Genomic DNA, 21,370 nt, shown 5'->3' on the forward strand with positions numbered 1-21,370 from the left:
TCCCGGCCCCCCCCCCTTTACGTTTTAGTCTTAAAACATCCACCGCAGGGACTGCAAAGCAATCGGGCGCCCTCCCTTCTTGGGATGCCTCCCCCAGCTAAGGGCGTTGGCCTCCAGAGTATAAACTCACAATCCCTAGTGTCTTCCCGGGGAATTCCATACCCTACTTCTGGGCTCCCTCCCATCGAGCGGACAGGGACCCCACAGGGCACAGGGCACCAGCAGGGCATTATTGTAAAGACTTTTGTCCCCAGCTATGCACGTGCAGTTCAGAACCTCGCCGCAAGATATTCTGGGTGGCTGCGTGTGGAAGACAAATCAGAAAAAGAGGAACCTTTTCTCGCTATCCCCGAATCCCGAGTGTCCTTTGGTGACATCATCATGGTCAGATAGGCCATTACGCTTCCCCTAAAGGATTGCTGGAGTGCTTTGCAAACAGGGCTGTGACATTAATCATAATGCTCTCAACGTTATCTTGGGCTTCCCCCTCCTGTTTATATAGGGTTAATATACAATTAATAGACCTTACCCGAATGCTTCAGACAGGAGTACGACCCAGATCCTCAATGTATTTAGGCTCTTAACTTCCACTGATTTCAGGGGAAGCCTAAATATTGGAGCCTAAATACCTTGGGTCCCTGTTAAACCAAGCTGGCATGGACACAGGGCTGAGATCAAGTTGAAGAAGGATAGAGGTGGCGTTTAAGTGGGGAGGGTGCTGCAGTAATCTGTTAGGGCCCAACTGTAGCTCACACCCTTCATCATTAGCTAGAAGAAAGTCATCTGCGGAGAGATTCAAGTTCAGAGATGACTGCAAATTGGGAAGAGCTGTATGCCCAAGCGAGGACAAAGAAATAATACAGAAAGACCTAAAGTACAATTATTTGTGACTTTCACGTAAACTAACTGGGGCTTCCCTACAAAGTGAGTTATTGCATGGCCAGCCAGGGTGTGAATCTAGAGTGCATCAGCTCGCCACACAGTAACAGCTGGTGCGGTCGCTGCTACTGCGCAGGGAAAGTCCCTGAGCGCAGCGTGGCATATGCCTGCTTGAGAAATGCGATGTGCTAAGCTGCACGCTAGGGCTTCAGCAGCATCCACATGGGAAGTTACACATGGGCGGCAAGCTGGCGCTATGGATTTCCCTGCTGGCTTGCCGTGCATTATCCTGCTGTGTAGATACGACTTTAGGTTCCACAGTCGCTGCTGTAAACAAGACACTTGTCACTTGTGAAAATTCCCCCCCTGGTCTGATTCAGCAAAGCACTTGGACTTGCTTAAAATTAAGCGTGCACGTAAGTTCCTCCCTATTCACCAGTGCATTTGGGCGTATTTCTCATGCCCCACTAATTGGTCTGTTTCGAGTAGCTGCCGTGTTAGTCTGTATTCGCAAAAAGAAAAGGAGTACTTGTGGCACCGTAGAGACTAACAAATTTATTTGAGCATAAGCTTTCGTGAGCTACAGCTCACTTCATCGGATGCATGTAGCCCACAAAAGCTTATGCTCAAATAAATTTGTTAGTCTCTAAGGTGCCACAAGTCCTCCTTTTCTAATTGGTCTGTTTGATCCATACGGGATAACACACCCTATGTTCCCTTTTGGTGATCAACACGGAGATTAGAATGGCAGTACAAGAATGAGACAAGAACAGCTGGGAACAAGAAAGGTTGCACTCCTGTGTTTAGTTGCAGACCATGCTCGACAAGAAGCTGTCAAAAGAAAGGGACAGTTTTACAGGTCTGGGTTTAAAATATGGCCCTAGTGTTTGCCGGAAGGTGCCCAGGACTCGAAGGCAGATAGTGTGAGAAACTGTAGAGGATGCAGAAGAAAATTGCAAGAATGAGCCAAAGTCTAGAAAACCTGCCTTACACTGAGAGACTTGAATGGACTGACCTTTTATGTTCTCAAAGAGAAGGCTAAGAGGTGACTTGAACATGGTCTATAAGTACCTCCACATAGGTACAAGAGACCAGATCATAGAGGTTTCTTTAGCAACCATAGGTACCACAAGATCCAATGGCCAGCAACTAAAGCTAGAAATTGTCAAAGGGTGCAAGTATTTAGCAGCGAGTGTAATTAGCTATTAGAAGTTTCCCCAAGAGATGTGCATGGATTCTCCATCACTTGGAGGTTCTCTATAGAGCTAGAGCCGCTCTAGCTCACCCACAAGATATGGGCTGGATGCAGAAATCATTAGATGCCATGCTCTGGGCGACGTTATGCAGGAGCTCAGACTAGATTATTCCCAATGGCCCATTCTGGTGTTAAACATCTATGAACTTCAGCCACGACCTGCATTTTTAAAAGGGCTGCAGAACTAGCTCCTGGTTTAATTTCCTTCGGCTCAGAGCATGTGAGCCTCATCTTGCGGCCCATTCAAGCAGAGGGCAGCCATGGGGCTGATTAGCATTCAGGCTCGTACGCGTTAGAAATTGAAGCCAAAAAGAGGCTGGCTTTTAAAACCAAACCCTCTCCACTCCGATCCTTTGGGCTAGAATGAATCTCCATAAAGCCAATCCTGGGGTGCCGTATGAGGCATTTCAAACAGGCCTCATGTAACTTTAAGCACCATTACCAGGAGGCTACAGTTCCTTCTTTAATCCACCTCAGAAGCACAGCATGGGTCGAGCTAAGAATCATGTTAAATGTGCCCATAAAGGACCCTCAAATCCAACTGATTATTTATATTCAAGTAGAGCCAATTGTCCCAGGTGCTGTACAGACATAGACAGACTCTGCCTAGAAGAGCTTACTATTTAAATAGCCAAGGCAAATGAAGGCTGGGAAGGGAAACTGAGGCACAGAGGGAAAGTGATTTGTCTAAGGACACCCAGTAGGTCAGTGGCAGAGCAGGGAGTGGAACCCAGGTCTCCTGACTCACTGGCTGATAGGATGCTCTCTCCACTGGACCACGCTGCTATGCTCTGTCAAACTCTCCCTTGACACCTACACTCGATAACAGTTTGGCATCCGGTGTGCCGAGACTGCTGTTTATATAAATCACCATCATCTCAGGGCCACGCATACCCCCCCTCTACACATGGTCGTCTCTTGCCATACAAGCTGTCTGGGGTAGGGACTGGTTTTGTGATGGGCGTACAGCACCTAGTGCAGGGATCCCTCCCCCTCCATTTGGGCTTCGAGGCATAACCGCGATACAAATAATAAATAGCCACGTGGGTTTCAGAAGAGAGCACATGATGAGCAAGTGGCAGAAACAATGACAGAAACCCAGGAGGCCCCAGTGCCCCCGTAAACATGACAATCAGATCAAGAAACATTCAGGGGGGTAGCTGTGTTAGTCTGAATCCACAAAAACAACGAGGCGGCCACTGGCACCTTAAAGGCTAACAGATTTATTGAAAGCTTATGCCCAAATAAATCTGTTAGTCTTTAAGGTGCCACCGGACTCCTTGTTGTTTCAAATCAAGATACATTGCAAGTGAGCTAGCTAGGACTGTATACCTGTAAGGATTTTCCGAGAGAGCAGTGAAATCCTAAATCCACTGATCTCAACGGGCCAGGCTCAAGATGTCCCATAAAAATATGGCTTCCCCTCCCTCCCCTTCCCACGAGCAAAGCATGAGGCACTCAGATACTATGGTTGTGAGTGTCGAAGAACCTACCCGGAACAGAATTCTAGCCGGAGCGGTGTAATAAGCCCATGGGACAGAAGGGACTCCTGACCCAAATATCACCAACCAAGTCACTCCAGGGAGACGGGCGGGAAGGCAGCCATCCAGGGTACAGCAAACAAAACCCGTACTGCTGCTTTGCAGCAGGATCTGAGTTAGTTGAACAGGGGCTCGCTGTCTGTATGGAACGAAAACCTTGGTGCTGGGTGGAGGATATGTCCCGAGAAGCCGCATATTAATGGGGCAGTTGGTGCATCAGGAGCACCAGCCTTTGACCCAGTTAATGCCAGGCATTGTCTCAGTGTGATCAGTCCAAACCAACACCCAGACATTTTAAAATTCTGAGGATGCAGGAGCTGTCCCCGACTGCCCCCCTTTACGTGCAGCTCTTGACACAACCATTTAGAAACAGGGCACGCTTCATTCCTCGTTAGAAAGCTGCTGCTCAGCCTATTGTTCTGGAAGGAAATGGAGAGCCTGGTTCTCCTTTGCACTAAGGCCCCTTTACACCACTGGCAGCATAAAGGAGCTTTAAAGGAAGTGTAATTTACATCTGTGCCCACTTCAGCGGCCCCTGCCAGAGCACTGTAAAGGGGCCTTAGTGTGAACGAGAATCAGGCCCTAAGGCCACCATGGAAGATTTTTAAAAACTGAGGCCAAGATTTTCTAGTGTCTTGTGATTTCGGGAGCCCAGCTTGCCATACACCTTAAAGAAGCTGCGTTATCAGAAGCTGAACGCTCAGCTTCTTTCTGAAAATCAGGCCCCCTTCCAGATGGGTCACGCTCTCTCAGTCGGCCCCACCCTGCTGAATGTCTGTCGATATTGCTTCCTTGAAAGCGAATACCTGGGGAAACTGGATTTTTATTACCATTACAGCTGTGCATAGAGACCTCAACTGAGAGCAGGGCCCCAGGCACGGTGAAAAAGAGCCTCTGTCCCTCTCTAACTAGACTAAACAAAGGCAGTATCATTATCTCCATTTCACAGATGGGGAAACAGAGGCAGAGAGATATGGACGGGCTTATCGAAGGAAAGAGATCCCTGCCAGTCTGTGGCAGACTTGGGAACAGAGCCCACCATGTCAACTCCCAGCTATGTGCTTTAACCACAAATTTAAGTTTGGCTAAAGCTGACAACGGTCGTCCTCCTAAAAGATACAACCGCAGGTCAGCTCTGAACCCTGCGTTCTCAGGGCTTGGGACAAAGGCGGCAACCCGTGGTGCAAAGGCCACATTCCAGATGCACTACGACATATGAAGGCACAGTGCAAAGAAACCTGAGCAAAGATCCAGTCTCCCAGGGTGGAATTTATCCCCTCGCACCCTCAGCTATCAAGTCACTAGTCCAGAGCAGCCTTAAAAAACCACCAGAGATGGAGTTCTAGCCACCTCCCTGGGAGCACTATGACTCAGTGTCTTCTCAACCTTTTCAGGTGGGCTCTGAATCGAGTGGGAGCTGCTGGGGTGGCAAACACTAGTGACAATCTGACCAAGTGGAAGTGACCCTCCTCCCCTTCCCGATTGCCTTTCATGTCGCCCCTAGGGTCATGCACTGATTGGAGAAATACTGGTCTAAGATCTCACTGTAGGGCAACTTTCCCTACTATCTGACCTTAGATCCTTTGATTTATTTCAGCCCATTACTCGCCGCTCGAGCTGGTTGAAAACATGTTCCGTCCCCTCCCCCGCAGCAAGCAAATAAAAAATTTTCATTATACTTCTAAATAACATTTTAATTTCAAACCAATCTGTTTCCTCAACATTTGAAAAGTTCGAGTGACAGTGATTTTTTCCTTCTGCCACTCTTCGAAGTTGGGAGAACTTCTGGAAAAGTTAAGAGGCGGAAAAAAAAAAAAAGAAGTGTCACACACAAACCTGGACATTATTCTTTTTAGCGTACTTGGTGTAAAAAAAAAGGGGGGGGGGGACAAAAATTTGAGAATTCTTCCGTTTTCAAAAAATTTGAGATGAAAAATTCAATCTGAAATGAAACATTCCCTTAGAAAAATTCAGTTGAAAATATTTAGCCACAAGACATACGAGTTTGACAAAACCCCATTCTTTGTCAAAAATTTCCAACTAGTTTTGTTCCTAGTGCATTCAGGTGCTACTTACACTAGACCTGAGCTTTATTGTATGATGGAGACCACAGCTCCCATCTGGTACAGTTGAAGTGTTCCATTATTATAGGAGATTGGGGCCCCATTCTGCTAGGCACGGGCAAAGAGAGAGCCAGCCCCTTGTTTCCCAAAAACCATACACAATCTAAACAACTGTGTAAGCTCCAATCAATGGGGATTCCACGATGGCCAAGTTGACCAAGAGTCCCACACTAATACTTACGGAATGAGGTATTTGGCCTTTCAATTCTAGGTTGCTGGTTTGATCAGTAATGACTCAAAAACTTGTTGCCATCCCTGGTTTTGCTTCGGGGAGGGAGCACAAACTTTTCAGGCTGCTGCATCTGTTCTTTGGCTCAAGGACTGGAGTCCCAGGGCTGCGTGTCTGGTAACTTTCACAAGCATCATATTCACCAGCTATTACAAAGACAGTGGACTCAGTAGAAAGAGGGATGCCCACTCGGTCTCACCGGAGAGAGCAAAACGGCTCATGACATGCCAGGAGCCAATCTAATGAAAGGCAATTTCCTGGCTAGGTAGAACTTGTGCCGGGAACTCCCATCTACGTCTCTGAAGTCAGCGTGAAAATGACATTTAAAAGTAGTTGGAGAAATGTCCAATTTAGCCTGGCATGCACAGATCTACAAGAAAGGTGCTGTTCTGCGTGCCAGAGATGGACTCAATGACCATAAACAATAAGAGGGAGAAATAATGAATGGAGCGATCAGGAGGTACAAACATCTTGTACTTTATTAAGCCAGTCAATATGTTCCAACCACGGTCAGACGCATGCCATGAAATCAGAGGTCAAAAGGCTCTGCGCTCCCTGTGTCCCAAATCCTCTTTGAGTTTATCTCATCAGACAACTGACAAGTGTGTGGCACGATTCTGCTAGGGCACACATCACCTGGACTGTAAATCCACTGTGCCCACTCCTCCCTGGTTAATCACCACTGAACTGTGAATCCACAGGCTAGGGGTCGAGGGCGAGCGTTAGCCTCCTTTAACTCCAACCCAGCAACCATTCTCTCAACATTGGTTGTAATGTTTGCATGAAGCAGAGGAAGGATTGGGTTACAGGAAAGCCATACCCATGGTCATTCCCCTTCTCATCCTGACAGACCTCTGATTTCATCATCAGCTGGTATCCCACTGTATTCCCCCGCCCCCTTTAAACAGCTCCCTTGCTAGATGACAAGAACGAAAAGCTGAGTCGTTTCAAACGGCATTCAAACAAATCGTGTGACCAGAGTGAGGGAACAGCCTAAAATAAAGAGTTTTTGGCACAGCCTACCCATACAGTACAGTGTCCAACACACACCGAACAGCGTTTTTCACCCATAGCTACACATATAGATGGCTGCTGGCAAAACAAACATGTCACCCGCATGAGAAATCAAGGACATTAGCCCCCAGAAACCAACAGTCTCCGTGAATGCGGCTGTCATGCTGAAGCTTCTGAGAATCCAACTCAGTGGAGGGGGAAAAAAAGAAAAACAAAAACAAAGCCCAGAAACACACAAAATGATTAAATTAAAAACAATGGTTTCAACCCCATAAAGCACTTTTTTTTTTTCTTTTTACCAGCATAGCGGGTATTATGACGCTTGAGCTAACATTTCTCCTCCCAGGGGCTAGTTTGGACATGGTCTAAGAAGGTTTTTGGTAGCTTCTGAGATAGCACCATTTGCATTAACAGAGGAAGAGCTGGCTTTGCAAGGCTTGAATGTTGCACTAGGAAAGCGTGGAAGGTCAGTTTGCAGCTACAGCTCAGGGTGGTGCTATTGAACGCTGTGGTAGACTCCTGTAAGACCCAAATCACAGCGTTAAGCAGCTACGGGCACTAATGCCGTGGGCCACGATAGATCAACTCTCAGTCCCCCACGGGCCATTTAGTGATCTAGCCTCGGAGAAATACTTGGCATTAACAACTTCCATTGCTGATCATTAAAAGTGGCCACCTCTGTTTGAGTTCTAGTCTGGGATTTGAGATTCCTGGACCAAGTCCCCTGCTGGTTTAAGTCAGCACAGCTCCAGTTATGCATTTAATCATGGCTGCATATTTTTGACAGACCTGTGCCAACTTATTAGTTGGGAATTTTGGCTCATTGTGAGTTGAGAGATCCAGCCTTGAAGGCATCCTCCCCTGCACCTCTCCTGAAAAAAATCAAGCAGTGCTTCCAATTAAAGCCCAATGTAAGAAAATGTTTCATAAGAGGGAACAACGTGCCATCTTCCTCGGTGCCTTGATCTATGGCTGTGCTATTCCACAGACTCAGATACTATTTTTCATCCCTTTTCCAGTTCAGATTAAATCCGGCAAGGGAACAGAAAGTGTGTTACTCGCACTGAATCACAGTTGCATGGCCACACATTTTTGAAGGATAAAAGCATGCTTGGGGATCTTCAAAATGCATCTTTGAAAACTGGCCACCCCTGCTTGAAGCTTCCTATTTCAGCAGAAAGAAGGTTGAAGATGTATACGGAGACAGCAAAAGGGGCTATCAACACTCCTCATGACAGAGGATAGCCAACGGGCCTTTCCCATCCTCCTTAATGACCAAAACACTTGTGATATAACCAAAAATACCCTTTAGAAAGGCAGTGCATCAAGACAGGGATGTTTATAAAATACAGACACACTCCTCCCTTAAAAAAAAAATCATGCCTTGATTTCTCTTTCTGGACACATGAAGAGGGATCTCTTTTTAGCTCAGCAACGTTTATTGTTACAAAATAAATTTGAGGTTAAAATAAAACACCTTCAAAAATGAAACTTAAAAATGTCTTGCATAGCCCCACTGCAACTGTCAAAACAGCCCCCCATCAACAGCCTGCTCAAACAGTCACTCCATTTCAAAAGACGAGGAGCTGTGGCATCAAGCTGGACGTCTCTTCTATGCCAAGGCTTCTCCTCTTCCCCAGCATCATCCTCATTTCATGGTCACATTTGTGCAGTGCTGGGTAGCTGCTCTGCACCCCCACTTTATCCACGATATCTGCCTCACAAAGCTTGGCTTTAGGATTCCAGGCCCAATTTTGGGTTGCATTGTTGCCTTGGAAATCATAACTAACTGCAATGCCAATGGGATCTGTTTGGGGGGGACTGGTTTTCAGTTTCTGCTTCACTTGCACTGCTTTTCCTCCCCTTAATCTCATCCATGGCCACTGGAATATGCTGCATATGAACAGCTCTCATCCTAGGCTTTAGACATTAACTGCAGTAGAATGATTCCCATTTCTTTACAAAACCAGAACAGCATGTCTCAGACTACACCCCTGGAAGGGAGAAAAAAAAAATTTCCTAGGACTAGAGATGTAATCAGCTGTAACAAAGCTTCATTTAACACAGATCTTGCTTCCGCTACAACTCATTCATGGCTGTGGGTTCCAGTTTGCATCCTACCAAGAGGAGCTGGGCAGAACACCCAAGTCAGAGAGAAGTCTGATCCACCAGACAGAATTCAAGATGACCTAGATGTTTGGATCAGTGGGGAGTGTACTTTAGTGCACTGGTCAGCATCATGTCAAAAACAGGGACAGAATTGCAGGAGGTGAATCGGTTCACCTTCAACGCTACACTGCTCTGGCTCGTATAACTCAGGTCAGAGGGTTCTGATGGAGACATCATACACAGGGTAGGTCTTTTTTTACTTTTTGCATCTCCATTACATAAAAACACAAGCTAAACAGAAACAGACTTGATAAAAGAAAATAGCTACTTGTGTGTGGGAAGGGATAAATGCCATGCACTAAACTCCACCTGGGGACGTGCCACAGCTGAAATCTGTTTGTAAACACAGGAAGCCATCAGAAGCAAGTGAAAGCCCCCATTCAGCACTTTTGCTTATGCTGTCTTCTTGGCATGGCCTAGTAAAGCACCACAAGTTTCAGGTGAAGACATAAAGAGAAAATCAGTTAGTAACACTGACCCCCTATGCCCTCCTCTGCTTTCCAAAGGAATAAAATCACCTTTAAAGCACACTGGCTTTCCAAGGCCTCTCATCTGAGCAACAAGGCTGCTGGCTGCAAAATGATCTAAGCTGCGAAGTGGATGAATCCTATGGGATTCATACTGGTCTGAACCCCAAATGGGACATTTTGCAATTCTGGTATGATTTGTTATGCTGGGAAATCTGCAGGTATTGCAAATGGTTATTTTTTCAAATGGTCCATTCATAGTACACTATTAATAACCAGTTATAGCAGCTTCTTGTCAGGCCAAATTAAAAAGAGCTTGACAGAGACCAGTGGGTTAAACTCATTACTTGCATAGTTGCTGCTAGTTCAAGTGGATGGGGACATCTGGTCTGAAAGTACAGTGACACAGATCAACAGAGAAGGAACTTCTACCCGGTGCTTAGTGATCTTTATAGCAATGTGCTTTTCATTTACAGGTATCAGTGTTACCAGAAGTCAGATGGAGGATGTGTAGAGTGGGTGCAGGAGAGAGGTTTGTAAATTTACCTCACAGGAAACAAAGGGAGTGGATTCCAGCATCTGCATAGCTATTGTCTTCCCTTCCTTTATGGATGCTGCTGTACTGACTGAAAGGCACAGAACAGTCCATGGGCCAGTTCTGGATGACACTGACTTGCAGTGACCACTGCATTTCTCCCTCCTGCTCCTAGGGACTACATAAACTCTGCAAACCTCTTTTGTTTTACACAGAAGAAGACGAGTCCGAGAGCAACTGAAGAGACTGTTGATAAGCTTAAGAAAATCCTCTGCGCCCCCTCCTCCCCCAACACCCCACTGCAAAATAAGGGAGAGGAATTAGGGACCCTTTGGAGAGGTTTTCAGGTCCGATTTGTCTCTTGAGTCTCAGCAGGCTCAAGCCAAAACAACAACCGTTGCCACTGTCTAAGCATCCAATGCAGCTCCGTTACGACTACCAGCAACTAGCCTGGATTGCATTCACCTTTACTCTCCCCTGCACAAAGACCTAATGCTGAGGACGGGGGTCGTTTAGGAGGAGGAACGAATCCTTTCCTCCGATTCTCTCAAACAGCCCAAGCTAGACCTATCATGGCTCACAAAACACGCAACAAGTACAAAAGCAAGGAATGCACACCAAACTCCTAGCAGGATAGGGAAGGTTTCTGTCTGGTACTTTTCTCTACAGGCAATAATCACTTTGCACTCCCCCCGGTATGGAAAGGGCCGGAGAGGAATAAATATATTTGTTCCTAAAACTTTTTTTTTTGCTTTTCTGTTTAAAAATAGCATCATCATTTCCTTGTTCTCTTTAATTCTTTAACATTTGAAGAGGATCCAGAACCCCAAAGGAACTCCACTTTTATGTGTGTGTGTATATATATATATATATACACACATATACATATACACACACACACACATATATATATACACATATACACACACACACACACACACACACACATATGTGCTAAGAATTAAAAGAAAGAAGATGGAAAAAATTAATTAAAAAGGTGTTCATTTTCCTATCACCAGATTCCCAACAAAGAGCACTCTTTGGAACTTTGTCCCCAGCCCCGGAGGCTAGCCCCTTCTGTGTTCCATTTCCACTGCCGTGGTTTTGGCTTGTTTAAATAAAGTACATACTAGGAGCTGCCTGACTATTGGGGATGAATGACTGCCCGTCTCTCGCCCATCCCTGCCGACCGGGAGAAGGGGAGATCTCTTCTTGGCCTCACTGAGGTGTCTCTCTTCTCAGAGCAGTTGGCGCTGTTGGAGATGTACAGTCGTCTGTTCGTGGTGTGGGTTGTGGGTGTTTTGTGCGCGTGCGGAACTGGATTTGTTTTTGTCATGGTTGCTGCTGCTGCTTCTTCGTGTCAAGTCTCGCCTGTGTTTTGTTTCCTTCGTTCAGACACTGCACGTTCTGAGAGGGGGAGAGAAAGGTACACCAACCCGATGCCCTTCTGACCATCAGCCCATCTCCTTCCACTGCTTGTAGAACTCCAGAACATTTTTTATTTCTACACTGGCACTGGCTGCTGCCTGGATAGCAGACTGGAGACAAAAAGACAATCACACACTGAGGTTATTTTTTCCTGCATTGCCAAGACAGCAGACTGGATGATACGATCTATGTAGGCACTTACATGACCACCCATCACCATGGGATGGTATTAGCCTCAACACCCTTGTGAGAGAGTGAGAAGTGTTATTCTTCAGTCCCAGAGTGATTAAATGACTCAATTTAAGTTCCACATGGAACATGTGGCAAAGCCAGGAAATGAACCCAGGTCTCCTGAGCCCCAATCCAGTGCCTTAACCACAAGATCAACCTCCCTCCTCAGTTTAAAAGCTCTTTTCCTTCCCTACTGCCAATGGAAGGAGAATTTTTATTTCATTAGGTAGTTCAGAGTTAGATTTTTATTTTTCCTGGACTCTGTGTGTGTGGCAGGAGAAGACATCAGTAAAATATCATGGAATGTTGGCATGGAAAAAGCCCACTGGTCTCCCAAAGTAATCTATCACCCAACCACCACAATAGTCTCCAGAACTTTGTTCACCAAATTTAAATCTCCTAAGGAACGGGGCTTTTTGACTGAGGCTGACTGAGCTCAAAGTTGGGAAACATTTCCTGACAGCCTTCTTAAATTCTCTTTGTCATTTTTTTCTCTCATTACATGAAATTCCGCCCCTTTGGCCCACTCTGAACAATTCTTGTACACAACATGGAACTATGTTTTTAGAAGTTTTGCTGTTTTCCATCCTCAAGAGCACAAGATCAGTGACAAGAGAAGAACCTGGAAAAGGGGCACACTTTATTCCTTATATAGAAAGCCACAGCTCTTCCAAAGGGGGCAAAGCTAAACAGAGGCTGAGATTTTCAAAGCAGACAAGGGGATATAGATATACAATTGCCATTTCAACTGATGGGAGTTGTGTATCTAGGCAGCTTTGAAAATCTCAGCAAAAGTGCCCGTGCAGAACCAAAACCGTCTGATTTGTATTCACCCTAGGGCCCCTTTACGATGCTCTGACATCATAAAGAAGCTTTAAAATGTTGTAAGCTACAGTTATACCCATTCCAAAGACCGCTTTGCACTACCAGTGTAGAGTAAAGGTGCCCTACTGCAAACAAAAATAAGGGCCATGATTTATAACCCAGGCTTGTGGGAAAAAAGTACACTTACTAGCCCAGGCAGAAAATATATTTGCAGAAAGGATGCTGATGATGAAAGGAGTTTTTTTCCTTACCTGGGGTCAGGAAGGATTTTGTCAGCTGTTGTAACCCAGTTACCTTATTCCGAGACACTGACCTGCATGGGTGCAGAGAATTTGCTTGGATCATCTGGCTGAAAGCCAGTTATGATGGTAACCATCCCTGTGGTGTCATCCTCTCCGTTCCCTTGGGACACAGTCAGCTGTTTGCAGCTGTCCAATATTTTATAGAGGTTCCTGTCACATTGATGCAAGAAAAATCAAATCGCTATTTGTGTCTGTGCAAACAGATACTGATTTCACTTATCCACAAAAGTGTAAGTTTATACAGCTGCAGGGAAAGCTTCATCCTATCAGTGCAGTGTCTCTCAACCCCATTATTTGTATTAAAAGTAACACTGAGAGGCCCTAACTGAGATCATGACCTGACCATGCACACCCATAATGAGAGAAAGTCGCAGCTCCAACTGTCTTATACTCTAAATAGACAAGACAGAAAAAGGGCAGGAGGGAAACTGAGGAAGGGATAAGGGAAGTGACTTGCTCAGCAGTCTAGTGGCACAGATGAGAATAGAACCTGGAGTCCTGAGTCCCAATGGGCCTAGTTGCACGAGTATGGGTTGTCAGATTTGATCCTCCTCCTCCAGTAGATAAGACACTGGACCTCACACCCCTTTGTTTTGCAGGTTTAAAACAATCTGAAGGATAGGATCAAATCTAGCAACCCAAATTTATGTAACTAGTCCCAAAGGTGGCACCTCATCCCAAAACCCACCTGGCGTGCATGTAATGAGAAAGTAAGACAGAGTAAGACAGAGAAAGTAAGACTCCAAAGGTTGTGCTAAGCTGTAACCTTACCAGGCATCTAAATCCTGTCTCTTCAGTTTATGCCTCTCGAAGTTTTTCCCAACATCTTTCTGGCAACGAATGTACCTGAGGAAAGAACAGATTTACAGAGTCCACATGGAGGTTACTAAAAGGGAAAACACCAATATTTTAAAGCAAAGGAAGCTGTATGATTCTAAGCATGTTGGTTTCCTCAGTACTGCTGGATGTTTACCAAAAGCAGATGCTGCCTTGTCACCCAGCTTGCTTAGGTCCCATTTGAAGTTCCTCATGGCTTTCTCTAGTCTCAACTAACCTAAATAATTTGATGTTCCTTCAAATGTAGATACCTCACTGTCTGCGCATCACCAGGTAACTGGCATGTAAAGCGCCATCAGCCCTAACACAGATTTCTGGGTCATGACACCATTAACCTTCTGACATTTTACAAGCTGACCATTTATTCCTAATCTTTGTTTTGTTTCTCAGCCAATTTCTAATCCATAACAGTACTTTGCCTCTCACCCCATGACTTCTTAGTAGTCTCTTGTGAGAAACTTTGTCAAAGACTTTCTAAAAATCAAATAGATTAGAACACGCAGTTTTCCTTTATCCAATGTGTTGACTCAGTGCATATGAGTAGACCAGAGAGGAACAATTTCCAGCATCACCCCAGTGGCCTTTTTTTAAAGATAGGACCAGACAGTGGCAAATATCGAACCGCTGATATAAAACCTGATTTTAAGGAAAGTTTGCATATTCTGTTAGCCACTCAGCCACTTCATTCTCAAGGGAATTTGATTACATTCTATATGCTTGAAATTCTGTTGGAAAAACCATTCTCCAATTCCTGTCCTAAAATGCTGTGCATCAAATAAGCAGCTGCAACTTCCCACACCAGAAGTGGCTGCATTTCATTACAAAGTAAAGTGGTCCCTACACGTATACAGAGATTGTCAAAAAATAATGAGTTTTGGGATCCATCTATGAACCGCATTAAATCATTGTGCTGCCAGTGCCTTCTTCATACTGCCCTGGTATATGTTTAACTGTGCCCATTTCCCATTCTGTTTTTATTCTGTGTTCTGTATGAACAAACACCATTTATTTGAAGGACTTTTTCTACATAAGAAACAGATACATTTATTTTAAAACCAAAGGGAAAGGGTATTTACCTGTTTCCCTTTTTAAATTCTGCCTCTAAATATCGGATGCTGTCACGAGCGCCTGCATTCTCCTTTTTCAGGAAGTCTAAACCATCAATCACTAATAAAAAACAGAAGTGAGAAAGTTAGTTTGTTTGTGTCTTTAAAGGTTAATCCTACATGTGGCATGAACTCTAGCAGCTGTGAAATTGCCTCTGGCAGATGGCAATAACTTTATGCTGCTGCTAAATACAAACTAATCAGCTGCTGACTTGGACCTTTCTCCAGTTATTAGCTGATGAACCATGTTAGACTCCAGCCTGAGCTACAAATAAAATGGCCAAAGAAGGACCTATGCAATGATTTTCAGCTGCTACTCCTGAGGCAAGGAGCCTTTTTCAGTAAAACACAAATCCAATTAGTGCTGGGAGTAAGCACTGAACTCACAGCCCTTGGGAATAGGATCCTCTAGCCACAAAACAGGGCAGGTCAGGCTCCCCTACAATATCCCAACATTGCTCTAACTCTGACCTGAAGAGCTCACCTTCCTAGGGGTAAACAGGAAGATCAGTTTCCATGAAACATTAAGTCCTTGATCTCTGCTGAGAATACAAACAAGGGTACCAATGAATGTCAGCTGTGGCCCGTGGTTTGAGATGTGGACATTTATTTATAAAGTGTCGTGAATATACATGGGGAACTATGCAAAACAGAGAGAGAGTCCCTGCCCCAAAGACCTCGCAATCTATAGGAAAACCAACATGGGACAGAAGTTCTGGTGCAGGGGAGGAAACCAAGACAAGGAGGATTTATGGAAGAAACAGGATTTAAGGAGTGGGGTCTGAAGAAGGAAAGGGGGTGTATGGTGGACAAAAACAGGTTGTTCTAAGTGCACAGGGTTTTACAAAGTGATGCACAAAGTTGGGGGGGAATATGTAGCATTTATAGCTATTTTCATCCTCAAAGCCCTTCATAAACATTAAAGAAATGGGAACTTGTCCACCACCTCATTTCACACAAATCACAAAAACAGCCACCATAAATCATGCAAGGCACACAGCAATGTGGGCTGAACCCGAGGTAATTTGGTTGATGCAAGAATGAACAGATTCCCCCAGCACACCAGCTAAGCCAACTATTCTCCAAAGCTCTGCAACACAGGGGCTGCCTTTGCCTAAGCTTTCTAAGAGTCACTAACCTCCTTGCACATTTATACAAGATCACTGGACAAGTTTTGCAGGGGAAATCCAGACACCAATGTTCCATCTTCCTCTGACCTACTGGAGGTTGCCGAGCTACTCACGAACCTTGGACCCGATTTCCAACAGAGCTCAGCACCTGACACCCACCTCCTGTTCTCAGCTGGGGGAGAGAGGATTCTCCATTGTTCTCAAAGGGAGCGTGACTCTCTTGAAAGCCTTTGGACTTAAACCCCTTCAAAATCACACACGCAAACAGGAGCCTAACTGTACCTGTTCGAGGGATGATGATGATGAACCTGCCGCTGGTAGCTAACTGCCGGATGATGTTGAGGTGCTGGCAGAGAGCTTGGGTGTCTGGGACAAGATAAGGAGACATGGCAGACTGAGCTTTGGGCTGTTGGAGACTCCCCTCCAGCTGAGAAACCTCCAGCTGAAACAGGATAGCAGCAATACCAGATTAGGAATTCATGCAGAAATGGAAAGACTGAAAGGGTGGTGGTCCTCCTGTCATGTGCAGCCCAGCCCCTCCACTTCCCCAATCGCATGGCATGAGCCCGCCTGATCCTGACAAATGTGTTCCCTGGGCCAGCGGATGGTGAAAACTCTCCCAAGGCTAGGTATAAATTCCCTCTCAGCCTCAAATCAGGTTGTAAGGTTGACTTTCTGCATCTGAGCAAGAATCACCTTGGTTAAGGGTTCCTGCCTGTACTGAGACATCCTTGGTGACTGAGTAAACTGACCATTTTTATCTGTAACTCCATTGATGTGGAGTCTACACGAACTCCACACACCTCTGAATATTTCCATGAGCCAGACCTTTTATTTCTTCCTTGACAAAAACAAGCTGTTCAAAGAGTCTCCCTATCTTTACATAGAGCATATACAACATGTACAGCACACATCTGGTATACCTTTATGGAGTTCTCCAAATCTGTACTCACAGGGTCACCTAATGATAATGATACTACTTTGTGTTTGTAGAGTGCCTTACATCTCAATATCTCAAACAACTTACTGATGTCTTACCAAGGGCCCTTGAAAGGCATATACCTATTTCTAGAGGGGTAAACTGTGACAGAATGGGAGATCTTTGCTAAGGTCACAGAGCAATTGAGGAGCTGGGCTGGAAATAGGACCCAGGAGTCCTGACTGTTAGTACCCCCGCTCTAACCACGCCTCAAATCAGATAGTACTGTTTTAAGAGGCAGATCTCTACAGTTTTTATTACACTAGGTCAAAACAGAGGGGCTGACCTGTTTGGGGTTTTTTAAGAATGATATGTGAATAACTATGACCAGAAAATGATTTTTCCATAAGTGTACCAAATGGAAGATTTGCAGGCCAGATTCATTCATGCGCTTGGACATTTAACTCTAAGTTAACAGACCCGGTGGTTTAGTTGAGAGCTGGGATCTCATACCTGCAGTCGGAGCTGAGCCATGTCTCTCATTAACCTGTTCCGACGAGCTTCCTCCGCAGCCTAGTTATAAAAATAGAATTAAAAATAAAATTAGCAGGAAGAGTGTGGGCTAGTGATTAGCATGTACTTCCAGAAAGGTACTGAGAAAAGGGGAACAAATCACTCAAGGGACTGGTAAAGGGAAAGAAACTGTTTGCCTCCAGGTCACCAGCTTGAATCCAACCCAAGCCAACCAGGACAGTTGTTACCATCTGAGGGTGGCTTGTATGAAATGAGTGGGTACAAAATTCCCCATCATGATTGGCCCACCTTGCCAGCTGTCTCAGCTGATGGGAGAGGAAGAGTGGATTACCATCCCCCTCTGGGGAGGGCAGAGGCAAATTTTGGTGGGGCCAGCATGGAAAAAAAGCTTGGTTATGCCAATTCTTGAACTGTGTCTGCTCTGTACAACAAACTTTGGTCCTCCAGAGCTGCAAATCTGGGATGGAGTTTTTCCGATGCACAAAGACTACACAATAATGATTTGCCACGGGGTGGGGCAGTTCTCTAGAGCCAATTCCCTGCATTACACTGGGGGACAATGCTTGTGGCACATTCATTAGCACGCCAAATTATCTGTGACTTTTCATTCAGAACTTGGTGGGGTGGATTATCCTCTTACGAAACAGCAAGACTCAATAGGAACAGACTTTTGTCCCTAGATGCACTTTGCTCCTGGCAAGCAGCTTTCCCAAGAGGAATGTGGCCAACCTCTTCTCTCACTAGGCACTGAAAGTGTGTCAATTATGAGCCATTACCAAGCTTGTTAAATAACACAAGGCCAGGCAGAGGAGCCAATGGCAACATTAGTCTGGGATGCCAGCATGTCACAGACCAGAGCATTAGCCCCTCTGAGGGTACGTCTACAATGCCTGCATTGCAGCGCGGCCGCAGCAGTGCTGTGACGTGGGCAGCATAGTCACGCTTTATCACTGGGGGAGAGCTCTTCCGGCAATAAAAAATAACCACCCTGAATGAGCAGTGGTAGCTTGATCGGCATTCCTGGTGATAAAGCGCTGTCTATACTGGCGCTTTTCAGTGTTAAAACTTCTGTCGCTCGGGGGGGTGTTTTTTCAAGCCCCTGAACGACTAAAGTGTTAGTGCTGAAAATGGCAGTGTAGACACAGCCTAAGACTCTTCCAACTCACCATGCGGAACTGGGCTTGAGCCTGATGCAGCAAGTCGTCCTGCTCAGACTGAGCAATGCTAATGAAGATCCCGACCTCCGAATTAAACTGCAGGATGCTGCCTTGCAAGCGTGTGATGAAGTGGCCAAAGCTGCGGATGCAGCAAATACGAATCACGGACTGCAAGGAATGAGATGGTTTGACATGAGATGTACCACATACACCCCCACCCCCACCTCCCCCGGCAGCAGCCTGCGCTAGCTGAGAAGCTGGAACCTAAACTTTTAGAAAAAAGGTGGAAAGACTAAAAATATATATACACACACACACACACACACACACACACACACACAAAGTGAAAAACTTCTGTGAATGTTCCTGAAGATGCAGGATGTGATAATTCTTTGGAGAAAATAAATGGGGGTGGGGTGCAGGAAAGTCAGCCAGAGTGCTTTGAAATGTTTGCAGTCAGGGTTTTCGAACAGAGAACAATGACATCTGGCTTTTCAGAGCAATCTGTGCCTGCCAGTTATCTCGGTCGTTGGAACCTGAGTTGTCGTCTCTCTGAAGAGAGATGACATAATAACAGGACAGCTAAGCGGGCTTTGGTAAAAGGAGGGACTGTATTCGGCTTTGGATTGTTGTATCTTGTCTCAGAGTTTCTCCACAGAGCATCAAAAGCATGAGGAGACATCCAGAAATTCATCCCCGGGCTTCCTCAGCTGGAATCTTACATTTTTAAAAACATAGCTCCTAGATCAAAGCCATAACATTCCTTTAAAAATCAAGTAGCAAAGGTAGACAAATGCTAATGTGCTCTAAGGTATCAGGTAGTTCAGAGATTGCCGTAGCAAAATTAGATGGACCACTACTCTCCTGACTCTCTCCCTAAATGTCTCATCTTCCCCTATGCAGTAATGATGATCTTAGCCCTTTTTACTCTGCAGCTGGGTTGACAATTAAAGCCATTCTGGGCATGATTATGGCACAATGCCAATTCTTCTGCCACTGCCAGTTGTCATCACTGACACAGGGCTATAGCAGATAGCCTGCAAATTGTTCAAGACTCATCCCAACTGATTTATCCAGAAAAGGAGGGTGAGGGATTAAACATAGCAAAGAAACCAATAGGTAGCAGCTCTGTGTTGCTTTGAGGAGAAAGGGAAGTTTCTGGACACTGCCTGGGTGATGGAGCTAGAAGCAATGTGAATCATCCTGAGGTTCACAAAGGTATTTCAGTTCGGGGCACACTCTCTCCCACAATAAAACTAGACTCTCCTCCTGTGTTGCTAGGATATGGAACAGTTTCTATCAAGACAAATTTAGCTGGTAGCAAGAATCCAGGGCTCGCCTATCCTCACCTCCTCCACCGCTGAGAGTATGGGTCTGTCCTGCTCAAAGTTAAACCTCTTGTGTGCATTTTTCAGAGGGGGCAGGTTACGGAGCGCCACGTCTTCTGGAAGCAGCAAGCTGGTGCTCAAGTCTGGAAGCTCACAGCCAATCATCAAGTCCTTGACCTCGTTACCAAGAGCCAGCCCTAGATTGTTGGGGGGAAATACAGTAAGATGTGACTGATCATCACTGATGTCAGGATAGTTGAGGTCCGAAGTCTTATGCTGTGCTTTATGTTCTTCAAAGTTCAAGCATTTTGGTCATACGGGAATGTCTATGGCATGCTACCAGTTTTCATTAAGGTTTGAGCCAGTCAATCAGGTACCCTGCTTTAGTACAGTTTGACTCCATCCACACTAGCTAACCAAATCATGGGAGGTAACTAACTTGAATCGTGATTCAACACAACAGAGGCTAAGGTAGACAAGGCCTTATTCATATTCCATCATCCTTGTAAACCAAGTTGCATTAGGTTACTCTCACCTTGCAGGATAATGAGCTATAAACACCACTGATAACTAGGTTTGAAAAATAAGGAGTTGAATCTGTGCAGGTAGTATTGTTTGTTTGTTTGCTTGGAGGATAATGATATGGGATGAGCTCCAAAGGTACCTGGTTCCTTCAGTTCTCCAGCAGAAGGCAGAAGGTTCAGAAGCACGGACAGTCTGTTCCATAGACTCTGGGAGCTCTGGGGGGGGAAAAAAAAAAGGCTGCAAAATATTTCAAGTCATGCAAATCTTCAAGTCAAGACAGATGCAAATAATTATCAGGATACTTTGCACTTTGATAGCACCTTCCAGAGACTTCAAAGCACTTTGCAAATAATTAAGCCTCCACATCCTGTGATGTAGAGATTAGTTTAATTTGACAGACAGAGAAATCAAGGTAGTGAGGCAAGGATGACTTGTTCAAAGACACAACAAGACACTAACAGTGTCAAGAATAAAGAAAAGGAGTACTTGTGGCACCTTAGAGACTAACAAATTTATTAGAGCATAAGCTTTCGTGAGCTACAGCTCACTTCATCGGATGCCATGGCATCCGATGAAGTGAGCTGTAGCTCACGAAAGCTTATGCTCTAATAAATTTGTTAGTCTCTAAGGTGCCACAAGTACTCCTTTTCTTTTTGCGAATACAGACTAACACGGCTGCTACTCTGAAAAGTGTCAAGAATAGAATCTCTGGCCTATGGATGCCCAGTCTCCTGACCTAGCCAGGCCACCTAACCAGCAGTTGCCTCTACATCCACCCTCTCATTTTTTTGGTGAGTTGTTGAAACAGACAGAAGACTCAACAGCAATCATGATAG

General features: G+C 45.3%; 1 protein-coding gene across 5 annotated transcripts in view; it reads right to left on the reverse strand.

Moving 5' to 3' along the window:
• Positions 1 to 6,488: 6,488 nt before the first annotated feature.
• Positions 6,489 to 21,370, reverse strand: part of SMG5 (SMG5 nonsense mediated mRNA decay factor) — a 45,628-nt gene continuing 30,746 nt past the window's right edge. For 4 of the 5 annotated variants that reach the window (XM_038382510.2, XM_043502084.1, XM_043502085.1 and 1 more), the window contains 9 exons: positions 20,674 to 20,749; positions 20,031 to 20,206; positions 18,691 to 18,849; positions 17,504 to 17,563; positions 16,354 to 16,513; positions 14,912 to 15,002; positions 13,770 to 13,844; positions 13,010 to 13,148; positions 6,489 to 11,750 (listed from right to left, as the gene is read on the reverse strand). In XM_038382510.2, the coding sequence (XP_038238438.1) occupies positions 11,667 to 11,750; positions 13,010 to 13,148; positions 13,770 to 13,844; positions 14,912 to 15,002; positions 16,354 to 16,513; positions 17,504 to 17,563; positions 18,691 to 18,849; positions 20,031 to 20,206; positions 20,674 to 20,749 (1,020 nt within the window). In that variant the 3' untranslated portion in view covers positions 6,489 to 11,666. Of the gene's footprint in view, positions 11,751 to 13,009; positions 13,149 to 13,769; positions 13,845 to 14,911; positions 15,003 to 16,353; positions 16,514 to 17,503; positions 17,564 to 18,690; positions 18,850 to 20,030; positions 20,207 to 20,673; positions 20,750 to 21,370 lie in introns of those variants that run through there. The other variant, XR_006276917.1, reaches the window with a different exon arrangement.

This window comes from Dermochelys coriacea, chromosome 24 (genome assembly GCF_009764565.3).
Source record: "Dermochelys coriacea isolate rDerCor1 chromosome 24, rDerCor1.pri.v4, whole genome shotgun sequence".
NCBI classification, from domain to species: domain Eukaryota; kingdom Metazoa; phylum Chordata; order Testudines; family Dermochelyidae; genus Dermochelys; species Dermochelys coriacea.